The sequence below is a fragment of the Equus caballus genome, chromosome 24 (genome assembly GCF_041296265.1).
Source record: "Equus caballus isolate H_3958 breed thoroughbred chromosome 24, TB-T2T, whole genome shotgun sequence".
NCBI lineage: Eukaryota > Metazoa > Chordata > Mammalia > Perissodactyla > Equidae > Equus > Equus caballus.
Genome location: NC_091707.1, coordinates 14,027,855 through 14,053,771, shown reverse-complemented (window position 1 = coordinate 14,053,771; position 25,917 = coordinate 14,027,855). Strand labels below are relative to the sequence as shown.

At 37.3% G+C, this 25,917-nt stretch overlaps 1 protein-coding gene across 10 annotated transcripts in view; it reads left to right on the top strand.

Annotated features, from left to right (window-relative positions):
• The window catches only part of TXNDC16 (thioredoxin domain containing 16), a 131,768-nt gene that overhangs the window by 2,243 nt on the left and 103,608 nt on the right, over positions 1-25,917 (top strand). For 7 of the 10 annotated variants that reach the window (XM_023627728.2, XM_070249455.1, XM_014735599.3 and 4 more), the window contains exons 2-7: positions 975-1,068; positions 5,646-5,762; positions 6,385-6,686; positions 7,690-7,772; positions 13,401-13,474; positions 14,298-14,372. In XM_023627728.2, coding sequence (XP_023483496.1) covers positions 6,524-6,686; positions 7,690-7,772; positions 13,401-13,474; positions 14,298-14,372 — 395 coding nt within the window. In that variant the 5' untranslated portion in view covers positions 975-1,068; positions 5,646-5,762; positions 6,385-6,523. The remainder of the gene's footprint in view (positions 1-974; positions 1,069-5,645; positions 5,763-6,384; positions 6,687-7,689; positions 7,773-13,400; positions 13,475-14,297; positions 14,373-25,917) is intronic. The other 3 variants (XM_005605180.4, XM_023627732.2, XM_023627731.2) reach the window with 1 other exon arrangement.

Sequence of the window (25,917 nt, the reverse complement as noted above, 5' to 3'; positions counted from 1 at the left end):
GCAAAATGAAGAGAAAATAATTTGTGTTCTTAGAATGAGCAGCTCATCACAAATTTGGTATCTCTGTGAAAGACTATGTTGCATTTACTGGTGCAGCCAAGACCCAGCCTTTCCTAACTCACCATCCTTTGCCCTAATGCTTTGCCTAAAAGAGTGTTGCTACCTTCTGTCCTAGGTAAGTGATCTACAGGGAACTCTAAAGTCTGTTTTGTACTCCAGATTCTGGGACAGTAGTTCACCCAGGCACCAGATGCTGGTGTGTTTTGGATTGTTTATAGGTGTGCTGACAAGCCGTATTAGATATTTAGCCCTGGCACTGTTATGTGGCTATTCCTCAGATGGCACATTCAGCTGAGCAGGTGTGCAGAGCAGCATAGAGTAGGGTACAACTTGCTGTAAGAAGTTAACAGGCCTAACCCAATATCACTCCTTTAGAGAAGGATCTTGTGTTTATTGGAATTTAAGAAATTCACCTCAAGGACCCTTGGAGAAGGTGGTTAGGGCAGTACACAATTCTACTTGAGAGCGACCAGTGTGCTTATGGCAGCAGTGGGTTAATTGATTGCAGTTACATGCTTAGGGCCATCAATTACGCGTAAACTCAGAGTTCTGTGATTGTAGGCACTTGTCATAATCAAGGGAACCTCCTGTTCTCTGCCATGGCCTATTTTTGTGTCTTCCGTGATCAATGAGGTGCAAGTTTCAGGTCATGAATAGATTTTCACCAGGAAGGGTTTTTTCTTTTTCTCATATATTTTCTACTCAAAGTGATAGTGAACAGCATGTGGGTAGTGCCCATACTAGTTTTCAGGTCTTTGCTTGTGAGACTTTTTATTCCAGTGTCATAGCAAGTCCAGAGAGCCTCCTCTTTTCTCCTTTTTTGGTTGTGTGTGTGAGGGGCTAGAGAGAGAAGATTTTGCCCCAGCTTGAAGGGGTTCTAAAGAGATATTGATTCCTTTTATTGCCTCCTTTAGGTCTTAAAAGATAAACTGTGGTGAGATCTAATCAACATTTTATTTGAGGCTGGTTCAGTGAGCAGATTTTGTTCTCTAATAGCAGCATTAAACTGTAAGTAAGCTATTTTTTTTACAGAATCTTCTTACAGAAACTTTGTAGGCATTATATGCCTCATTTGCAAAATATGAAATGTATCTTAGTAGAGAATGATGCCCATAGATCTTAGTATAATTTGTTTAATGTTTATAGTTGTTAATTTCCTCTTTTTCTCGAGAGGGGCAAACCATTAGTTTTGTGGTTAATTATAAGGGAAATTTAGGCCTATAAAGGGGAAACGAATCAAGGGTCTTCTGGAAAAGTTTGCTGCAAGATATTCTAAAATTTGAAAGGTGTTCAAATGTACAATGATTGAATGTTGTTCTGGGAGAGCAGACCACTGTAGCACAAAGGTCTTTCAAACATTTAAGAGCAGAACTGTTTGCCAAGTATTATTCTATACAGGACCCAGTCTCCAAATGGGATTGCTCTGTCTGAAGAGAGCCACGCTCTAGGCTCCACTTGCCTTGGGAACACCTGAGGGCAAATCCTTGCCCCCCACCCCCCCCTCACTAGCAGGAAGATCAGTGTTTTTCTCTTGAAGCACTTCTTCCTCATTGCCTTCTCGGGCTTTCTCAGTATTCTGGTGCCGAATGAAACAAACTTGTGTTTCCCTTAGTGTTTTATTTGCAAGCTTTAGCACTTTTTGTACTACAGCCTCATCGATCCATTCTTAAAATGCTTGTCTCCCTCTTATATTTGTCGGTAGTTAAATGTCTCATTTTTTCCAACTTTTAAATGACCTGTGCATACATACTGGTTTAGAATTTAGGGATGAGGCAAAAGTTACATCTTGTGTATCAGCTCTGATTAATGCTGACAGAAGCATTATACTGAAGAATCGAGGGCCCCTTCCAGGCCCAAAGGGTAAGAGTCTGCAGGTAGTTGGGAGGTGTATGTGTGTGGTATCGGTGAGCATTTGTCTATGGCTTCCTTCTTTTGGTGTTCAGACCTCTTGTGGTAACAGTCAGTTACATTTTAAAGAGTCATCTTCCCTTTTAGAATCTTCCTACAGTGCACTTGGGTCAATTCCCTCTGAATTCTTTGAAATATACTTCTTCAAAACCTAGGATATCTATTTATGTTCAAGTCACTCTTGGCTATTGCTAAAACCAGTAGGGCTAGGTTGGGTTATACTGTAATAACAACCCCAAATTTTCAGACGTTTAAAACAACAACTTTTATTTTGTGTTCATACTGGGTCAGCTGGGAGCTTTGCCCCACTTCTCCTCTTTCTGAGACTTGGTTCTACAGAAAAGGCCTCATTTTGAGTATCAGTCGTCATAGCAGAAGAAAACTGTCGTGCTTCCTGACACATACATATTGACTCTTGAAACCTTCCAGAAGTTACATATATCACTTCCTACATTTCATTGACCAAATCAAATCATGACCATACCTAACTCAAGGAAGTGGGGAAGTATAATTTTAACACGTGTAAGACAGCTAGAAACATTTGAACAGGTCACCCTTTTTGTCAACAAATATTCTCCTTCCTACGTGTAGTTCATCCTCGGCCCTTCCCAGTGGCGATAACCCCAAAATCTCATTGAGTCACCATGTCAAACTCAAAGTCCAGGATCTGGTGAGTAAGGCATAGTAGCAGTAACCTCTGGTAATCTCTATCAGTTGAAGACAGAGGGTAGTGTAGGGACAGATAGCTATGATAACTATTTCCATTTGGAGAGAAGAATGGAAGGCACATGTCAGACTCAAGACTAGCAATTTTGAAATCTTGCTGGCAAATTTGTTAGGACTCGAGTTCTGTTCCCTTTGTTCTCTAGGCCAGTGGTTCTCAAACTCTCTCTGATGAATGACCAGTTTGATATTTTTTTTAAATTTTTTTTTTGCTGAGGAAGATTCACCCTGAGCTAACATCTGTGCCAGTCTTCCTCAATTTTGTATGTGGGTTGCTGCCACAGCATGGGTGCTGACAAGTGGTGTAGGTCCACACCCAGGAGCCAAACCTCGGCCACCAAAGTGGAGTGCACATAGGGCATGGGTTGGCCCACCAGTTTGGTTTTTTTAAAAATTTCAATCTACTTTGAATTTTTGTTCAACATGATAAAAATGAATTATAAGAAAAATGAAATGACAAAATATATCAAATGACAAGCCCAATTTAAAAATTATTAGGTTCAACAGACACAAAATTACTATGTGAAATTGCTATAAAAGCTTTTGAACATTTGCACTCAATTTCTCTGTTTATCTCATTATGGTAAACCAGTAACAAACAGTTTGTGTTCTGGCACATGCCCTAGAGCATAGTTCTACATGGTCCTTGGCTTTGCCTGTAAGAGGTCCTTTCATTTTTATTATCCTTGGCCACATCTGAAGTTGCCTTTGGAGAATAATGGCCTCTTTCTATGGCTGAGCAGTTTTGTCAGCTTGCTTTCTGACCATACAAGAGTGGGGGTGTAAGGATTAGATTATACTGCAGTAATACCTCTCAAATCTTAGTGGCTTAAGACAACAAGGTTTATTTCTTCCTATGTCACATGCTCATTGCGTATCAGCCAGGGGTTCTCTGTGTTGTGCTCATTCTGGGACCCATGCTGATGAACAGCCACCATTTGAGCGTTTTTAGTGACTGTGACAGAAGAAAATAAAGTGTGTTGTATCACACAGCACACAGTAGCTGGTAAAATTGTTTCCTGAAAGAGACGTGCCACTTTTGCTCACATTTTATTGGCCAGAATAAGTGACATGGTGGTCTCATACTTCACTAGAGGTGGAAAGTGCAGGAAGCTAAGTATGATCCTCCCTGATAACCTGGCAGGAGAAATGGAACTGTTTACCCCATACTAATAAACCACCACACCTAGGTAACAAGGTCACATTTCTCCCAAGGTACTCATGCTTTGTCTTGATACGAAGATTTTGAAGCGTTGAGTATTGTTTTTAATTACTCCAGAAAAAAGTCACCAAGTACCTTCTGTATCTTTGTTTTTATTCCATTCTTGCTGGGTGTTGTCTGTCCCCATCGTTTCCCGTCCACACTTCTCTTTAAAGATCTTTTTATGAGGAGACCCTGTCTCTGGACAAATGCATTTTATTTATTGTGCATGTGAGCTGGACACTTCTCTGTCCATTGGATTGGATCGGGTTAATACGAGTAGATGGTATAGAAGAGGTGGTTACATACGAGTAATAGCTTTTCTCTTTGAATCAAAGCGGAAAGGCACACAGTTCTATAAGGTTTCAAAAGTTCTCTTGGTGTCTTCCCCTCTCCAATTTCTTATTCCTTAGAGGCAATTTTCTTTCATCTGCTCCCTGTTTCTTTTGACGTCAGTCTTCCTATTTCCAATAAATTTGGCTTTTGGTCTTGTGAAAGATGAAGATTTGGCTCTCTTTTTTTCCTTTTCCCACCGTGACCACGTGCTCACTTACTTTCTGTCTCCCCGCCTTTTCATGGATTTGGTTAAATCATTATTCAGTGTTTATTTTATTATGACCATGTAAACTCAATTTCTAGCTGACCCACGCAATATTCTCTGCTTTAAGTTATTTTTTAATAATCAAACTAATCAAAGATGGAACAAACTGCAAAGATTACTCCTGGGTTCCTGTCTCTAAAAGTATGTAAGAACAATCACCAACATCTCTAACTGACCAGATGCACAGTGTTTTCACATGTATAATCTCATCTGTCCAGTGAGATAGAGGAGGGAGAGGATTCAAGCACTGAATGTGCCCTTAGACCTTTTGGTGCTACAAAATACATTCTAGGGGAGAAGAATCATATGTTAACCGTCATGTCCAATTTAGTGTTAAAGTATTTGCATTGTAACCACAAGGCCAGGAAAAATGGTATTTTATACTTGAATCTTTCAATTGTGCTTTTTTACTTAAATGTTTTACCTTTTAATTAGGTTGGAGTTATTTCATTTAGTAACATTTGTTATATAGTTATTCCCTTAGCCTCAGGATGCATGCATTTCACCCCCGGAATATAAAGAAAATATTGGATGACTTATTTTAAACCATTCCCATTAATATAAAGTGGCTTTAAAATACACTAGTTTAAATTGTTTGTAATGTATAATCAATTTTAATGTCAAGGATACCCCTTAATTGTATCATTAAAATTACTTTTTTATATACCTCTCACAGTCTTTGCTCTTCATTCTACTTGAGTTTTTGAATTCTTGGCTCATTCTTAAAAATTGATGGCAAATTTGTTCACTGTTTGATATAAATAAGCTATAATAAAAAGAATATTAGGAAGTAGTCAATGAATAATTAGCTCTTTTTTAGGAATACCTGCTCCTTAGGGAGCAGTATTATGTGCCTATTGATAGTATTGAAAGACCAGAGTAGATATCCAATTTAGTACAGTTTTTTCCTAAATTTTTCATTTTGTCATTTTATTCTTTACTGAAAAATTCTACCCCTCCTTATGAGTAATTTTTTGCTATTTTTTCCTGTCTCCTGTTTTGAGATAGTGATTTATTGTTTGAAAGATATGAGTTGTATTTGAAATTAAAAAAAATTAAAACAAAATTCTTATACCTGAGTGTGTCTTTACCTTCTAGAAGTATATTTTCATATTATATTAATTTTTCTAAACTATCTTCTTTTAAACTTAGATAATATAGATCATCAGTAGAAAACCTCCTAAAAGAAGAAATTGTTCAAGAGAAATATGAAAGTAGCAAAATAGAAGACAAAGAGAATTGACAGCAAATGCAGAGGACAGCCTGGAAGTAAGCACAGCGTGGAAAAAGATGAGAAGAGGCTATCTAGAACAAATCTGAGTTCAGAAAACAAAATTGAGTTAAAATATGAGTTGAAAAAGATATTTGAGTTTTTAAGCTGTATAAATAAATCTAAGTCTTAAGCATTAAAAAAAAGGATATTTAGAAGAAATGTTCTTAAGTAGTTTTAATAGCTGTCTTCTAGGGAATTTAGAGTAAGAAGAATGTAAACATAGTAGATATGTATTTTGGATGTATCACTCCCCTGTTAATGGTATTAAATAGTTACTTGAGTATTAATTATAAATCTGCTCTAGGGAGAGAAGAGTAAAATGCCCAATTTAAAAATGGATTGGATAATGTTTGAGAATTAATTTTAGAACAATTAACATTTTCCAGTAAATATCTCTTAAGCTTAAGATACTTTGTATTGCACTTTCCAGATAGCTTTGATATCTTTTGCAAGTATTAAAAATCAATAGTATTATCACATCAATGTCATTATATATCATCCGTATTATAAATTATATATTATATTTCATCCCCTCTCAAATTTTTACTAGAAGGAAATAATAAAGTAAGAGCAAAATCAAATATATAGGTAATACCCTATATTATTCTTTTTTTGCAGATTTTATTTCATTCATTTATTTAACAAATTCATTCAGCAAAGCTTTGTTGAACACCTGCTCTTGCCGGGTGTTGTCCTGGGTAGCAGAACGCAACAGTGAACAGACAGACAGACTCCTCCCTGCGTACAGCTGCAGCTGATGATGTCTTCCAGTTTCAGTGCATGTAGAGTTGGCTTCTCTTTTGTTATGATGAATATTTTTTATAAGTCAGTGGGAGACTCTCTACCAGAACTGAGTCCTCAGAAGTATTTCAATACATTGCAACCAGGAAAAGCCTCCTTAGCTTATTTTTGTCAAGCCAGTAAGTATTTTTTATATTCTAATATGATTTTTGTGATGTTTCTGTTGCTATTTAATCAATATGCTCAGTGGGAACTTATTGTCAGTATTAATAATATGTGTGATAAAGCTACAAAACTATAATATGCCTTCCTGGCTTTGAATCCTGAGTCTGCCACTTGACCTTCTATGTGACCTTGGTCAGGTCACTTAGCCTCTCTGTGTGTCTTTTTTGTCATCCATAATGAGAAAATAGTACTTGCTTTATAAATTTGTTCTGAGGATTAAATGACTTTACTCATGTGGCTGGTCCATAATAAATACTAGGTAAGAATTAACTATTAATGTAATAATGTCGGAATTTCATCTAGTCATTTACGAAAGTATACTTTGTGACATTTTTAGCATGTAAATGTCTCAAAAGTGTTTTTAAACTTTAAATGTAGTATTACTAATGCTTTAGTTTAATGCTCTGCTTTAGCTGTACCTTTAATTACATGGAATTAATATAACTATTGAACATAACTAATAATTGTAATGGTCTTATTTAAGTCTTCATGCCTTGAAAAGATACTATTCTTGGATTAAGTGAGATGAATCCACATTTCTATTAGCTCTCTTATAATTGTAATTTAAAAATGGTATTTTAAAATCATTTTGAAAGTTTTGTGCATGTGTGCACGTATGTTGTGTATATGGTATTTAACTTGGAAAAATAATGCCCAACATTAGGTTTAAATTAAACATTTTTTTACCCTATTTTTATTTTAGAAAGTTTTTAAGGTCACTTACAAAGTTAAAATACATCATGATAAAAACGTTAGAAATAAGAATAATGAGGCAATAGGGAAAAAGGGTATAAATTTATAACCAGGTGTGTTTAGTTACTTGATTGTTGTTGTTGCATACTAGTTGGGCAAACTAATATATTTCTTCTGCAGTTTGCAGCTTTGGGCTTTAATTTTAAAAATTCATTTTTCCAAGGGACAAGTCATAAAACAGTCATAAATCGTTTCTTATTTTAGATTCTCCAAGTCCCTCTATATTTCTTGAAGAACTGAATGAGGCTGTTAAACCTCTCCAGAACTATGGAATTTCAGTTGCAAAGGTAGAAAGATATTTATGTTAATAAATTGTTGGTGGCGAAGATTTTATAACTGTCTGACTTAAGACTTACGTTGTTTCACATCTTTTTCCAAACTGGAAAAATAGTTTTTTCATAAGAATAAACAGAAACACAGAAAGATAGTTCCAGGTTATTGTATAAATTAGTACATATAGGAAAAAAAAGCTATTTAAAATTCTTTAGCTTAGAACTTAAGTTTATTTTGTAGACTATTGTATTTGTGCTATGGTGTCATTTTTTAATCTTATAGTTAGAATTTTTTTGTTTTGCTTGACAAATTTATCATAATAGATATCACAATTAAACTGTTTATTAAATTTCTGTTAGCACAAACTAAGGTAACAAAATTAAGGTACTGTAATTGAAATTGAATTGAATTTTTTTTTTTGCTTAAGATTGACACCTGCGCTAACAACTGTTGCCAATCTTTTTTTCTTTTTTCTTCCCAAAGCTCCCCAGTACATAGTTGTATATTATAGCTGTGAGTGCCTCTGGTTGTGAAATTTTTTCTTTTCTATTCTTCTAAGTCTTTCTAATTGCTTATGTTGCTGTTTCTTACATTTATTTTTAGAACAAAGTTAAAGCAACCCCGCTTGAAATTACATATTTAATTTTTTTCTTAAAAGATGTTCAAACTTGCCATGGAGTATTATGGGAAATTTCCACTTGCATCATGGGTTAGATAGCTACATGAACCTTTCATTTAGTTTAAACTTAGAATTTGTACCTAGAAAACTGAATGATTAGTAACCCAGTGATTATTAAATTCTTTCATATTAGTGTCTGCTTGACTTATGTGTACATTTATTCTTTCTTAGTTCATTAGCCTTCCCCCTCTGAGAGATGGCTACTGTCCCTTTTGGTCCCTGCAGCTGGAGTTCCCAGGGCAGGAAGCACAGGAAGGTTAACTAACCTTGGCTATTAAAGGGAAATTGTTCCCTCTTCCCATAGAACAGTTCTGACACCGTCGAGTTTTCCATAGCCAGAAATTCTGACACTAACTAGCCAGAGTGAGCACAGACCCCCCAGGTTAAGAGCTTAGTCCTGTTAAGACTGACCCTCACTTTAGACGCCAATCACAATTAGTGGGTCCCCAGGTTACAGCTTCTGTAGGACTTGGCTACAGATTGAGGGTCCTTACAACCCCCTCCTCAGGTTCAATAATTTGCTAGAAGGGCTCACAGAACTCAGGAACTTTACTTACTATTACTGGTTTATTATAAAGATTATCTCAGAAACAGCCAAATAGAAGAGGTGCATAAGGCAAGGTCTGGAAGAGCTTCTGTCCTCTTGTAGTTTGTGTGTGTCATCCTTTTAGTCCTTGGATGTGTTCACCAACCTGGAAGCTCTCCAAACCCTGTTGTTTAGGGTTTTCATAGAGGTCCCATTGTGTAGGCATAATTGATTAAATCATTGGCCCTTGGTGATTAACTCAATCTCCAGCCCCAAGGATGGGAGGTGCTGTTCAAAGTTCCAAAGGTCTAATCCTGCCTTTGTCTTTCTGGTGACTAGTCCCCATCCTGAAGCTATCCTTGGGGCTCCCAGCCAACAGTCATCTCCTTAGCATACAGAACGACACTTATCACTCCCAGAGATTCCAAGGATTTTAGAAGCTCTTATAGCAGGAACTGGTGTTAAAGAAAAATATTAGAGCAAAAGATATTCCTAGCACCCCTATCACTCAGGAGATTACAAGAGTTTAGAAGCTCTGCCAGGAACCAGGAGCAGAGGCCAAATACATATTTCTTATTATGTCATGGCTGAATACCTTAAAATATATATATTTTTAATGTCGATTCTGTATGTATAGAGGTCTCAGTTAACTTTGAACAACTGATTATATTCTAGAATGATAATGGCACTTTTCTCTGAGGAGCTTTGAATGAAATTTTAAACTGAAATTTAGAAATGAAATACTAGATTAATATGACACTGAAAAGGGATAATCATGTTACTGCCCAAAATTGGGGTTCTCTTGGCCAATGCACATTAAAAAAACCAGTTACTACAGCATCAGCTTTTGGGAAAAGAAAACAGCTTTATTGCTAGATCAGTCCGCAGGGAGACAGGGGCCCATGGCCTCAGATCTGTCTCCCTGGTCCGGGGCTTGGAGCGAGATTTGTGGGATGAAGGGTGGTCTGAAGTGTAGAAGTGAGTTGATCGATGATCTGCACAAGCTTGTCAAGCTTCTTGTCTCTCCATAGGAGGCGTGTTCACAAAACAGTGGTGTTAGCGTGATCTGAGGGTGGAGTTTTCAGCCCTTTGATGTCAAAAAGGTCACTTATTGGGCATTTCTGCAGGCCCATTTGATGGGTTGGTGGTCACACCAACTGGCCTGAATTGGACAAGGGGTCTCAGTTCCTGAAAAACCACTCTTAATTACTCTGTTGATAAGATGGGGTCAGTTGAACTGGTCCTGGAGGGCCTGTTACAATTGTGCTGTTTATCTAGTAACTAGTAAACTAGTACCTAGTAACTCTCTATCTAGTAACTGGAGTAGAATATTAAGGTTCATGCCCAGGGTGTTGCCTTTATGAACTAACATGACTTAAACTCTTGATTTTACAGTTGAGGATGCTAAGCTGTGTGGAAAGGAGACTGGTGAATAAGACAGACATGAGTACTTAGCTTAGTCTCTGCCACATAATAGATACTGAGTAAATGTTTATGAGATTGAAATGAGCTTACTATATTTAGTCTTCTTTTGGATAGAGAGATGACTGCGATGCAAGTCTGTTTCTTTGGAGAGTTTCTATCTTAAATGGGGGATAAAACACATTCATCGATCATTTTGATAACTAGCAGAACTTGATCATTGCAATAAAGGAGATAGAAATAAAATCTGATAGAGATTTAAAGGAGAGAAAGCTCATATCTGATTGTTGGGGTAAAAGGTCACATATGGTATCGGGAAAGACTTCAGAAAAAGTAGCATTTTGAGGTTGTCTGCAAAAGTTAAGATTTCAGGAGGCAGAGATAGATGAAGAAAACACTGAATATAAACGGCCTAAATGTTCCAGTTAAGACAAATGTTGTCAAGCTGGGTACAATAACCAAACCCAACTGTGTGCTATTTAGAAATGCATCAGAGAGGCTTCAGGAATCTTCAGAGTAAATGAAGGAAAAAGATCTATCATGCAAGTGATACCAGAAGAAGGCTGGTGTTGCTATATTACTATATCAGAAAAACCTTGACTTTTCTATCAGGACTGATCCATCAGTGCGTCCTACTCACTATCAAAACTTCTAGTATCTACTGTCAAAACTTCTCAAATCTGACCACTTCCCATACCTTTACTTTTACGCCCCCTTGTCCAAACAGTCATCATTTCTCATGGGAAACCACACAGCCTTCTAATAACTGGCCTTTCTCCTTTCACTCTTGTCCCACTTAACTCTTCTGCACAGGTGAGTCAGATCACATTGCTGCCCTCTCAGAAAGGCTTCCCATTATGGCTAGGGTAAAATAGAAATTCCTCACTCTTGTGCACATTCCCTTCCTTGCTAATCTCATTTTCTGTCCCTCCACTGTGCTCAGTTTGTCCCTGACATATACTGGTCATCTTTTAGTTACTTGAACCTGCTAGGTGTGTTATTTCCACAAGGCCTATGCAGTCATTTCCCCCTCTGCTTAGAACTCCTCTCTTCCACATATTTATATATTTATATGCATCACTCCGTTATTTCAGTTCTTTGCACAAATGTCACCTCAGAGAAGCCTTCCTTGACTACTGATCTAAAATGCCCTGTCACTCACTACCCCCTTACTACTTTTTTCTTTATAGCAGTTAATGTTACTTGTTAGTTTTTTTAACTGTCTGTCTCTACTTTTAGAATGTAAGTTCTAAAGATAAAAGATTTTTATTTGGATTTTAATTGTACTCCCAGAGACTAGAACAGTGACTAACATATGGTAGGTGTTTAAATATGTGTTGAATGGATGAATGGACAAATCTGTTGTCATAATATCAACTGTTTCCTGTGCTCTGACTTTTTAAAATTCTCTAAAAAATTACATACACTAAAATTTGCTCTTTTTGCTTATGGCTATATTCTGACTTTTAATTCTAGTTCTGTATTCCTGATGTCTTTTCTGGGTATCACTTCTCCTTTTGTAGCTTTTTAAAAACAAGTGTAGCTTCCCCAGAATTGTCATTCTGCTTCCTCAAACTCTATTAAAAAATTGAACAACAACAAAAAAACTCCAAACCAAAAGCGAAAAACTTACAAAACCCCCCAGGTTTACAAAGTCCAAGACAAAATCGCTGTTGTTCTTCCAGCCTGAGCCTTGGTTAAGTTATGTCGGTGGCTACCCATTGCCCCGTCTAGAAACCTCTTCATTCTCTTGATCTCTTTCCGTCCCCCTCTATCCCATGCTGCATACACATGCTCAGTCTTAGTTTTACTCACTGTGTTTGTGAAAAGCCTTTTGAGTCTCTTCGCCTTGTCTGCTTTGCTTCAGGTCCCAGTCACCCTTGACCTATACTCATGTGATATTCTGTTAATCCGCCTTCTTTGTGCTCTCTTACTTTCCATTTTTTTCTTCATGTTGCTGCCAGAATTGTCCTTGTATTTTTCACATACAGTCCAGATTATAAGCTATCAAGGGCTGTTATGACTGCTGGAACACCGTCAGGGACTCACGTCCATTCTTTCTGTTTCACCGTCCTTAGCAAGGGTTTCTTCTTTGAAAATGCTTTATGGTCCACAATTACTGCTGATGACCTAGCTGTCTTATCTGTTTTTTGTCTGGAAGAAGTGGAAAGTGCAAGAGTCATCAGTCAACTCCCTTTTAAGGGCCTTTTGAGATCCCAACCCAGTGATTTCTTTCTTTTTTTTTTTTGAGGAAGATTAGCCCTGAGCTAACTACTGCCAGTCCTCCTCTTTTTGCTGAGGAAGTCTGGCCCTGAGCTAACTTCCGTGCCCATCTTCCTCTACTTTATATGTGGGACACCTACCACAGCATGGCATGCCAAGCGGGGCCATGTCCACACCTGGGATCCGAAGCGGCGAACCCCGGGCCGCCGAGAAGCGGAACGTGTGAACTCAACCTCTGCTGGGCCAGCCCCAACCAACCCAGTGATTTCTAACACTGCTCGGCCATCCATAGCTCTTGGGGAGTCTGGAAAAGTCTTTTACTGGAGGACTTGCTTTTAGTGAAGTTCTGTTAGTAAAACAAAAAGGGAGGATGGATTTTGGGTAAGAAACTGGCAGTCTCTGCCACACCTATGTTCCCGCTGCTGAGATGTTTTCATAGTCCCAACCTACCTTTCGCTTCTGTGCTTTTGCTTATGATTATTTTGGCCTGCCTTAGTTGTTTCTTTCCTTTTCTACCTGATTACCTGCCACTTACTCCATAAGATTGAATTAAATGTAAACTCTTAGATATAGTTAAATATAACTCTTAGGTGTAGAAACTGTTCTTTTCTCTGGGTTACCTTAAGCATTTGAATAAGTGAGCAAATTATAGGATACAAATCAGAAAGAAAAATAAAATAGGAAATTTGACCTGGAGACAAACTGTAATGTTTAATTTTATTTCTTGTTTCCCTTGCCAAGAAACTTGACCTTTTGATATGTAATCTAAACCTTAAATATAATCTTTTAAAGGTTAATTGTGTCAAAGAAGAAACATCAAGATACTGTGGAAAGGAAAAGGATTTGATGAAAGCGTATTTATTCAGGTAAACTATTTTTTGAGTGTGAGAGACAAATATAAAGCTGTACTTTTCTCTCTCTATATATTTGAATATATAAAATATCACTAAGCCAGAATAAAGTATGCAGTGGGGATTACATGAAGTTTAGCAAAATGTCCAAGTAATAGATTTGTTACCTGCACTTTAGCTTCCTTATCTATAGAATAGTACCTACCTCACAGCGTTGTTTTGAATATTACGTGAGAATCTTATGTACACTTCTACTACAAATGCCTTTAAATAAGTGCTTAGCAAATTCAGTGTTCTGAGTAGGTATGTCAGGTCCATGTGTGGATGTGAAATGAGCATACTTTAGTTTTGAGAGGTCTGCCAATGTCCTGGTTACAGATTCCTTTGCGCTTGGGTCTGCCCGTCTACCTGAGATTTCTCGAAATCCTTTCTTCCAACGCTGGGATATGGCCTCCGAAGTTGGGAGAGACTGTGTCTCCTCAGGGGCCTGCTGCTGAGGACACTTCTTTCTCTTTCCTTGTCTCCTTCCAAGCTCATTGGAGGAATCTGTGTGTGTGACAGGGAGGTTGGTGGTAACCTTGGAAGCCTCGTTGGGACTCACGTTTTTTTCCAGTTTTTTTGCCAGGCCCAGGGGCAAAGCTTTTCAAAGTCAACATATTTATTGAGTATATATTCAGTAATATTTGAGGGTGTATTATGGCCAGCACTCTGGTAGGTGCATGGAATAATGGGTAAGACACAGGCTCTAACATCAAAGAACTGATTGCCTAGTTTATTAGACAAGTAAGCTCAATTCCAAGGAAATATTTCTGTAATGCTTTTTAAAACTTTTTTATAGGGGCAACGTATTACTCAGAGAGTTCCCTACTGATACCTTGTTTGACGTGAATGCCATCGTTGCTCATGTTCTCTTGTAAGTACAGGGGGTATCCATTCACTTATTGTTATTTATCTGTTAATTTCATTGTAAACAACCACAATCCATTAAAATATTGTAGGGTTTTAACATTATATTTGTAGGCATCAATTTCTCACAAATTGTTCGTCTGTCTTCCCACATAGAGGATCTAAAATTTGAATGGCAAAGGATATAGAAACATGTAGATAGTGTATATAAAAGTAGGAGATGATGTGGGGCCAGTCTGGTGGCATAGCAGTTAAGTTCATGTGCTCCACTTTGATGGGCCGGGGTTTGCTGGTTTGGATCCTGGGCACAGACCTAGCCCTGCTTGTCAAGCTGTGCTTTATATGTGGCAGGCATCCCACATATAAAATGGAGGAAGATGGGCACAAATGTTAGCTCAGGGCCAGTCTTCCTCAGCAAAAAGAGGAGGATTGGCAGTGAATGTTAGCTCAGGGCTAATCTCCCTCAAAAAAAAAAAAAAAAAAAGACAGAACACAACCACATGGTCATAGTATTGGTCTTTTTATCTTTGTGAGGAAGATTGGCCCTGAGCGAACATCTGTAGCCAATCTTGCTGTTTTTGCTTGAGAAAGAATGGACCGGTTTGCTTTTGATTCTGTCTGTGGAGAGGATTTTAACAGGTAAGAAGCTCATCTTTGCTGTTCTCACTGGGATTTTAAAAATATCTGGCATCCCTCCCTCCATAGGCTGATGTTTTTCTGGAGTCTGTAGCTCTGTGCCTGTTTGGTAAGTGCAGAAGCCATACAAAGGGTCCCAGCATGTGCCTGAGTGTCTCTCAGACATGGGAGCGAATCCTAATGTAACTTCCCTGCTGTGGAATCTTGAGGCCTGAGATTCAGGCCTTTGTGGGGTCTATTCCTGCAGTCTCCCGCTGAGTGAAGTCTAGCATTCTCTTTGGTGACAGAGCTAGAAACTGCAACTTGTCAGGGACATGAGTTTACATGGACCTTTCCAGTTTAACGTTGTTGTAGGTCTGTTGCCCACTAAGACCTTCACTGACATTGACTCTCTTTGCTCCTTGCTTGGCTCTCCTCTTCCTTCTCCTTTCCAACTGGACTCTGACAAAAATTGCATGAAAGTTAAACTACAGGAAACTGAAAACTTATAGGTGAAAAGTGGTGATTATTACTTGGCAAAGGGACACTTTTAAATGTTCCAGTACCAGTAATATATTAATGAAAGGTCTTTAGAAATCCTGACAACCATGGACCCTGAGGCCTGTAGACTAAGAAGCCAATTGTAAGGGGTAAAAGATGTCCTTTTGAAGAAGGAATTCCAAAGAGCTGTTGGGCAGCTTGGAAGCCCTTTGCTGGGAGAGAGAAGGGGTGGCTATCTTGAGGGTGAAGTCATAAAAAGCTTAGCAAAAAGTCCAAGTAATAGATATGATCTTTGTTCTCAGGAAGCTTACTAGTCTAGTTTTACAGTGAATACCTGACGACTGTCTTTGACCCAGAAATGAGGGTAAAGAAACAGAGAAAGAAGGTTCTTTGAGGGATAGGGGAGGAGGGTATTAAGACTGTCTCTGACAAGTTTGACCACAAATCCTGGAGTGGCAGATCCGTGTTGGACAACGTGATGACAAGGTGGTTTTGAAAGAATTAGGCCTTAGATGTGGAGAGGCTGTCAGTGCTGGAAACTGGCTAGCCTGTGGGGCTTGTGTCATTCAAGTCCTCTGCAGCAGCATCTCGTTCCTACCGCTGTACCAGTGCTGATTCATGGAACAGTAATTCCACCAATAGATTATCCCCGTGGTCCTTCCATATGCCAGAAACTTGTTAGGCATTGGGGATGCAAAACAGAATAGGGTGTGGCTTCTATTCTCTAGGAAGTCAGCGTTTTGTTGCAGAGACAGATATATAAACGGAAAATACTGTGCAGTAAGTAAAATAGTAGAAATGTATGCATAAGGGCTTCAGGATCCACAGGGTAGGCAATGGTTACTTGTGTCTGGAATGAAGGTGGATATTTGTTAAGGTTTCCTGAAGGAGGTGGCACTTGGGATGAGTCTTAAAGGGTAAGCAGGAGTTTGCTGGTGAAGACCTGAGCCTCAAGTAGCAGCTGTAGGAATGGGAACCCCTGAGTGCAGGTCTAGGTGTTGTCAACATAGGTCATCCAAGGAGCATCCTACACATCACCAACACTTATGGGAAGAAGAAATCGAGGGGAGAAATAAATGTCAAGGAAGTAGAATTCCGAAGAGGCAACATCCTCATTTTTGTTTAAAATGTGGGAAAAATGGCTTGTGGAATACAATATTTTACAAATATTTTCAGTAATGACATTTAGAATGTTGAAGAACTGTGCTAAATAGTATGCCATATCATAACTGTACCTTTCAAATTACCATGAGGGGAAAAAATGCCTTTCAATCTCTCATCCTACTTTTTTGTGCTAAAACCATCAGTTTGAAATACCCAGTGCCTGGCAAGCAGTTTCTCTCTCTTGTGCTCCTTTGTGGTTGCATGCTGTTCATAGAAGTGGAACTGGACTCTTGCTTGATATGTTTTGCCTATTTTTTTTTTTGAGGAAGATTAGCCCTGAGCTAACATCTGCTGCCAATCCTCCTCTTTTTGCTGAGGAAGACTGGCCCTGAGCTAACATCCATGCCCATCTTCCTCTGCTTTTTATATGGGACGCCTACCACAGCATGGCGTGCCAAGTGGTGCCATGTCTGCACCCAGGATCCGAACCGGCGCAATCCAGGCCGCCAAAGTGGGACGTGCGCAGTTAACCGCTGTGCAACCGGGCCGGCCCCCTGTTCTGCTTATTTTTCTATCATTTTTTGAACTTTATTATTAATTTCTAGATACCCTCCTTTTATAAGGGAGACACAAACTGTACTTTTTTCCCCTCAAGTTTGTCATTTATCTTTTGAATTTCCCTATTTTGTTCTTTTAAATATTACCTGATCAAATTTATCTTTTCTCTTTTGACTTCTGGATTTTAACTTGTACTGAGATCTCCCTTGTGCCATTGTTACAAGGAAATTACTTTTTTTTTTTAAATTAATAGACTTTGTTTTTTAAAGCAGTTTTAGGTTTACAGAAAATTGAACAGGTTGTACAGAGAATTCCCATATACCTCCTTTCTCATCTGTACTCAGTTTCCTCTGTTATTAACATCTTACATTTGTTACAATTGATGAACCAATGTTGACACATTATTATTAAGCAAAGTGCATAGTTTACATTAGGGTTCTCTCTTTGTGTGATACAGTTCTATGAGTTTTAACAAATATATAATGACATGAATCCACCATTACAGTCTCATACAGAATAGTTTCATTGGCTTCAAAAATCCCGTGTTCCATCTGTTCATCTCTCCCTTCCACTCTCCAAGCACTGATCATTTTCCTATCTCTGTGGTTTTGCCTTTTCCAGAGCGTTGTGTAGGTGGAATCATACAGCATGGAGCTTTTTCAGATTGGCCTCTGTTACTTGGCAATATATATTTCCTCTATGTCTTTTCATGGCGGAAAGCTCATTTCTTTTTATCGCTGAATAAATCCCATTGTATGGTTGTATCACTGTTTATCCAGTCACCTATGGAAGGACAACTTGGTTACTTCACTTCCAAGTTTTGGCAATTGTGAATAAAGCTGCTATAAATGTCTATGTGTATGTTTTTTGTATGGATGTGGTTTTCCACTCATTTGGTTAAATACTTAGTGGTGTGATTTCTGGATCACGTGGTAAGAATTTTGCGTTCTCACCTACAGTGAGTGAGTTGTTGCTGCTCCACATCATTGCCAACCTTTGGTATTGTCAGTTTTCTTTATTGTAGCCATTCTAATAGGTGTGTCGTGTATCTCGTTGTTGTTTTAATTTGCAATTTTCTAATGGCATATGACATTGAGCATCTTTTACTACGCTTATTTACCATGTGTATATTTTCTTTGAAGGGGTAGATCTTTTGCCCATATTTTAATTGACTGGTTTTCTTATTACTGAATTTTGAGTTCTTTTGTATAATTTGGATACAAGTCCTTTATCAGATATTTGTTTTGCAAATATTTTCTCCCAATCTGTGGCTTGTTTTTCGTTCTCCTAACAATGTCTTTTGCAGAACAGTTTTTTTTTTTTTTAACATTTATTAAACTCAGGTTTTTTTGAGGAAGATTAGCCCTGAGTTAACATCCACCACCAATCTTCCTCTTTTTGCTGAGGAAGATTAGCCCTGAGTTAACATCCACCACCAATCTTCCTCTTTTTGCTGAGGAAGATTGGCCCTGAGCTAATGTACGTGCCCGTCCATCTTCCTCTACTTTATACGTGGGATGCCTGCCACAGCATGGCTTGATGAGTGGTGCCATGTCCCTGCCCAGAATTTGAACCAGGAACCCCAGGCCACCGAAGTGGAGCACATGAACTTAACCATTATGCCATTGGGCTGGCCCCAGAAATTTTTAATAATAATGAAATCAACTTAACAATTTTTTGTTTCATGGATCGAGCTTTTGGTGTTGTATCTAAAAATTCATTGCTAAATCCAAGGTCACCAAGATTTTCTTCTGTGTTATCTTCTAGGAGTTTTATGGTCGTATGTTTTGCATTTTTGTCTGTGATCCATTTTGAGTTAATTTTCGTGAAAGGTGTAAAGTGTCTAGATTCATTTGCTTGCATGTGGATGTCCTGTGGGTTTAGCACTGTTGGAAAGACTATCCTTTCTCCGTTAAATTGCTTTTGCTCCTTTGTCAAAGATCAGACTCGATTTGTGTGGATGTGTTTCTTCTCTTAATGTTTTAATGATTTCAATTTTGCATTTAAATCTTCAGTTCGTTTTGAATTTAACTCAGTGAATGGTATGAGGGATGGATCTAGCTGTATATGAGGCAGCCACATAGTTTGTCCTGACACAATTGAGATTAATGAATCTCAGTTTTCAAGATGTCATTTTGTATGCTGAGCATGCATATATTTGGGTCTACTTTTGGATTTTCTGTTTCATTAGTCTGTCCAGTTTTTTACTAGTAGCATTGCTTTAATTGTTGAGGCTTTATAATGTAATATCTGAAAGGTCCAGGCCCTTGATGTTTCTCTTTTCAGAATTGTTTGTTTTGTTTACATAAGATGTTTAAAATTACCTTGTCCAGGTTCTTCCCTTCCCTGACTAAATCCTATTGGCATTAAATTTATAAATTATTTTCGGGACAGTTGACATCTTTAGAATGAATCTTCCCATCCCAGAACCTGATGTCTTTCCATTTATTCAGGTTTCCTTTTGTGTCCTCTAGTAATGTTTTAACACTTTCTTCATATATGCTTGGACACTGAAATTTCTTCCTAGGTATTTTATGTCTTTTGTATCTATTGTAAATGGGTTCTTTTCTTCCATTATCTTCTAACACACACACACACACACACTCACACTCTGATATATTTCTATATGTGTATGTATGTGTAATATATATATATTATGTATATGTATAATATATGTATATGAAAGATAGAAGTATAATGTATGTATGTATATTTATAATGTATATAATGTATGTATTTTTCATATATATATTTACATATACATATTTATGTGTATTAAGTTTGTGCTCTTGACCTTACTGAATTTTTATTATTTAAAAAAAAGACTGGAAAATCAAACAAGTTAGATTGTGGTAACAGTATCCTTATTGTAGAATGCATGAGAAATAGAGAAAGGCACAAAAACCTCCCCTGAAATTCTTCATAATCTCATTACCCTGAGCTAACAGTTAGTTATTTATTTTTGTTTATATCCTTGCCTTGTTTTCTAAGATGCCATTAACTGATATTAAATATATACATAAGAGGTATATGTCTTTTTTCTAAGACACTGTTATCTGATATTAAATATATGCATAAGAGCTATATTTATATATCATATATTATATAATGTGTGTATAGGTATATATAAATAATTCTTCTGAGTTTGCATTTTATTAGGCAATAGTTAAACAGGTAAGCTAAAATTTACTGACAGTTCTTCCATTTACCAAAATTGATCAGTATACGTATTCAAATATATTAATTTAAATTAACCTGTCAGTTATTTTTGACCCAAAGCTACTACTTTACCTGATAATCAAGGAGAAGAAATATTTCCAGAGAATGTTTGGATTGTTCTTATAGTTCTCAAAACACTTGTATATGAACTGAAAACTTGCATTTGAGAATATTTATATTGTTTTATTTGGCTTGCTTTTTTTAAAAAAACTTTTTATTGAGATTATGATAGTTTACAACCTTGTGAAATTTCAGTTGTACATTATTGTTAGTCATGTTGTAGGTACACCCCTTCACACTTTGTGCCCACCCCCACCCCCGTTTCCCCTGCTAACCATTAATCTGGTCTCGTTGTCCACGTGTTTAACTTCCACATGTGACTGGAGTCATCCAGAGATTGTCTTTCTCTATCTGGCTTATTTTGGCTTGCTTTTGAAAAATGTCTAACTCATGCTGTTATTTTTTCCCCCAAAGCATTTGAATTTGTTCTTTATGTAGAAGTTTTGATTAAGACCAGTGATCCACAATTATACTTGAACTTCCTTGTCAGCAGAGAAGATCACGGTTTTAGGTGATTTCTTATTCTCATTATATAGGGAAATTGCAATTGGGGAAAAATTAGTAAAATCTAAGAATAAGGTAGCAAGTATTAACTTCAGGTAACTTTTACACTAAATATTTGAAGAATTATATACTTATGTGAATGGCCTATTAAGTAGTGTTTTTTTGTAGGATATTCAAAATATTCTTGAAATATCATTGATTAAAGATATACTAATTTATTGCTCAATTAAAATTTTCTCACATTGATTTTTCAGGATATATTAAGTGAAATAAACCAAGTGTTTAGAGTATAGCATAGTATCATGTATGTAATAAAGGGAGTGTTAAGTCCAAAACACTGAAAGGTCTCTAGTGTTACCCTACTTGCATATATGCTTGCAGAAATACCAGACGTCTGGATCAGAAATCAGTTTACACAGCAATAACAGCATCCAGGGTAATGTGGTAGAACTAGATCCCCATACCACGTTCTCCTCTGAGCAACAAGGTGAGAGCCGTATGCTTATACCTGTACTTACAGCTAGGTGTGGAGAAGGAGAGCTCAGGAATTATGAATCTCTGAGTTTATATAGGAGCTGGCACATCTATCTACTCTTTCCTTTTGGAGATGAAGTGCTTATCTTTTTCTCTGAAATGTAAAAAAATCCTCTCTTGGGACTGGAGAAGAAGCTCTCTATCTCTAAATGTAAGCATTTAGTTCCAGGGAGGATGAGAAAGATTTTATTAGCTTTGAATGGGAGCAGATGGCTCCAGAGAAAAGGACACAAGATTAGAATGTGAACGGGAGACATTCTCCATCTCTGTGTCAAGCCAGTTTTCATCTTCAGTAGACTTGGACCATATAGGAACACTGAGGAATCCAGAAAAGGACTGTCTTCTAACAGAGGCATATATAAATACGTATTTATGGTATATATGGATATGGCATAAATGTTTCAAGGTTTCACAAGAAACTGATAATATTGGTTTAGAGGAATGGAATGGGGACGCTGGGGTCAGGGGAGGAATTGTAGGTAGACTCTTCACACTTCACCTTTTTTGGTACCTTTTGTATTTGGAATCATAAAAATGTTACCAACTTGCAAAATTAGTAAAATTTAAATTAAAAATAAGAATTTGGATTTATAGGCTAGAAATTCTTAGCTCTGTTTTCTAAAATATACGTAGTCAAAGTTAGTGGAATTGGGTAGTTTGATAAATATGTGAGGAAAATTTTACTTCTCAGCTTTGAGAAGGGATTAAGAAGGGTGATATTTAGAAAAAGTAAGTAAAGTAACAACTAATCTTTATTCGTTGAGTGAGACTACCGTATATCTAACCAGTCTGAGGCAAGTCAGTTAGAGGTATAGGAAATTAAGGCATTATAATCTCAAATGTGGATCGGAAGGTTGTATGCTATATGAAGAAGCCAGGGTTTACTGTGAATTTGAGGCCCCTTCCTTATCTTCAATCATGTGATCTGTGCAATTTATCTTTTCTGATTGCTAATTTTCCTCATCTTTAAATGTTAAAATTGCAACCTAATGAGATTATCGTGAAGATCAAATAAGATAATGCATGTGAAAATGTGTTGTGGATTTTACCCAGCGCTCTACAAATGTTAGTTGCTCTTTTCTGTATAAATGGAGGATATTTTGCAATTAAGGAAAAAAGCAATCCAAATTCAGATGTCTACCTGTGGTTCTGTTTCACAGACAGTGCTAACACAAGTGAGTTCATGTGAGAGTATCCTGTGACAGTTGCTGAGGATATTTGCCATCAGGCAGCAGTTGCTAAGAAAGGCCATTCTTCTAGTCATCGTTGACTCCTAAAAAGTGTCAAATGATGCAAAAAGGAAAGATTGTCCAGTACTATAAGAAACAATGAAATCTCAATAACTCTTCATTAAGATGTGCTACTTGATATTCTTGTGATGATATTTTGTCAAAAATGGAAGGTATCTTTCCCTTTATTCTTATTTAGTTATTTTATTGAGGTAATATTGGTTTATAACTTTATATAAATTTCAGATGTACATCGAGTCTGATTTCTTTGTAGATTCCATCATGTTCACCACCTAAAGAGCAAGTTTACCCTCATACCACACACATGTGCAAATCTCACCTCATTTTGCCCTCCTCCTTCCCACCTTCCCTGCTGATAACCACCAGTCTGATCTCTGTCCCTATGCATTTGTTTGTTGTTGTTTTTATCTTCTATTTATGAATGAGATCATACAATATTTGACTTTCTCCCTCTGACTTATGTCACTGGGCATAATACCCTCAGGTCCATCCATGTTGTCACAAATGGCAAGATTTCATCTTTTTTTTATGGCTGAGTAGTATTTCCTTGTGTATATATACCACATCTTCTCTATCCATTTGTCCCTTAGTGGGCATCTAGGTCGCTTCCAAGTCTTGGCTTTTGTGAATAATGCCACAGTGAACATAGGGGTGCAGGTATCTTTATGCATTCCTCTTTTCGTGTTCTTTGGATAAACACCGAGCAGTGGGATAGCTGGATCATGTGGTAGTCCTATTTAGTTTTTTGAGGAATCTCCATACTGTTTTCCATAGTGACTTCATCAGTTTGCACTCCCACTAGCAGTGTATAAGGGTCCCATTCTCTCCACATCCTCTCCAACACTTATTATTTCTTATCTTGTTAATTATAGCCATTCTGAACGAATGTAAGGTGGTATCTTAGTGTAGTTTTGATTTGCATTTCCCTAATAATTAGTGATGTTAAACATCTTTTCATGTGCCTGTTGGCCATCTGTATATCTTCTTTGAAAAATGTATGTTGAGATCTTTTGCCATTTTTTAACTGGATTGTTAGTTGTTTTGTTGTTGAGATGTATGAGTTCTTTGTATAGTTTGGATATTAACCACTTATCAGATACATGGTTTGCAAATCTCTTCTCCCAATTGTTAGGTTGTCTTTTCGTTTTATTGATGGTTTCCTTTGCTATGGAGAAGCTTTTTAGTTTGATGTAGTCCCATTTGTATATTTTTTCCTTGCCTGATCAGACATGGTACTTGAAAATATGCTGCTAAGACTGATGTCGAAGAGCATACTGCCTATGTTTTATTCTAGAATTTTTATGGTTTCAGATCTTATATTCAAATCTTTAGTCCATGTTGAGTTAATTTTTGTGTATGGTGCAAGATGATGGTCCATTTCCATTCTTTTGCAGGTGACGGTCCAGTTTTCCCACCACTATTTGTTGAGGAGACTTTTCTTTCTCCATTGTGTATTCTTGGCTCCCTTGTTGAAAATTAGCTGTCCAGGGATGCGGGGGTTTATTTCTGGGCTCTTGATTCTGTTCCATTGATCTGTGTGTCTGTTTTTCTGTCAGTCCCACGCTGTTTTGATTACTACAGCTTTGTAGTATATTTTGAAGTCAGGGAGTCTCATGCTTCCAGCTTTGCTCTTTTATCTCAAGATTCTTTTCGCTGTTCAGGGTCTTTTGTTGTTCCATATATATTTTAGGATTCTTTGTTCTATTTCTGTGAAAAATGTTGTTGTAACTTTGATAGGGATTGCATTGAATCTGTAGATTGCATTAGGACATATGGATGTTTTAACTACGTTAATTCTTCCAATCCGAGAACACGGAATATCTTTCTATTTCTTTGTGTCTTTTTCAATTTCTTTCAACCATGTTGTATAGTTTTCAGTGTACAAGTCTTTTACCTCTGGTGAAATTTATTCCTAGGTATTTTATTCTTTTTGTTGCACTTGTAAATAGGATTGTATTCTTAATTTCTCTCTCTGCTGCTTCATTGTTAGTATATAGAAACGCAACTGATTTTTATTTTTATTATTAATGTTATGATAGATTACAACCTTGTGAGATTTCAGTTGTACGTTTTTGTTAGTCATGTTGTGGGTACACCACTTCCCCCTTTGTGCCCTCCTCCCACCCCCCCTTTTCCCTGGTAACCACCGATCAGATCTCCTTATCAATATACTAACTTCCACCTATGAGTGGAGTCATATAGAGTTCGTCTTTCTCTGACTGGCTTATTTCGCTTAACATAATACCCTCGAGGTCCATCCACGTTGTTGTGAATGGGCCAATTTTGTCTTTTTCTATGGCTGAGTAGTATTCCATTGTGTATATATACCACATCTTCTTTATCCAATCATCAGTTTCTGGGCGTGTAGGTTGGTTCCACGTCTTGGCTATTGTAAATAATGCTGCGATGAACATAGGGGTGCAACGGACTCTTGAGATTTCTGATTTCAGGTTCTTAGGATAGATACCCGGTAATGGGATGGCTGGGTCATAGGGTATTTCTATTTTTAACTTTTTGAGAAATCTCCATACTGTTTTCCATAGTGGCTGTACCAGTTTGCATTCCCACCAACAGTGTATGAGGGTTCCTTTTTCTCCACAACCTCTCCAACATTTGTCGCTCTTGGTTTTGGATGTTTTTGCCAATCTAACGGGTGTAAGGTGATATCTTAGTGTAGTTTTGATTTGCATTTCCCTGATGATTAGCGATGATGAACATCTTTTCATGTGTCTATTGGCCATATTCATATCTTCTTTTGAGAAATGTCTGTTCATGTCCTCTGCCCATTTTTTGATCGGGTTGTTTGTTTTTTTGTTGTTAAGCCATGTGAGTTCTTTGTATATTATGGAGATTAACCCTTTGTCAGATAAGTGGCTTGTAAATATTTTTTCCCAATTAGTGAGCTGTTTTTTTGTTTCAATCCTGTTTTCCCTTGCCTTGAAGAAGCTCTTTAGTCTGATGAAGTCCCATTTGTTTATTCTTTCTATTGTTTCCCTCAACTGAGGAGTTATAGTGTCCGAAAAGATTCTTTTGAAACTGATGTCAAAGAGTGTACTGCCTATATTCTCTTCCAAAAGACTTATTGTCTCAGGCCTAATCTTTAGGTCTTTGATCCATTTTGAGTTTATTTTGGTGTGTGGTGAAAAAGAATGGTCAATTTTCCATCTTTTGCATGTGGCTGTCCAGTTTTCCCAGCACCATTTGTTG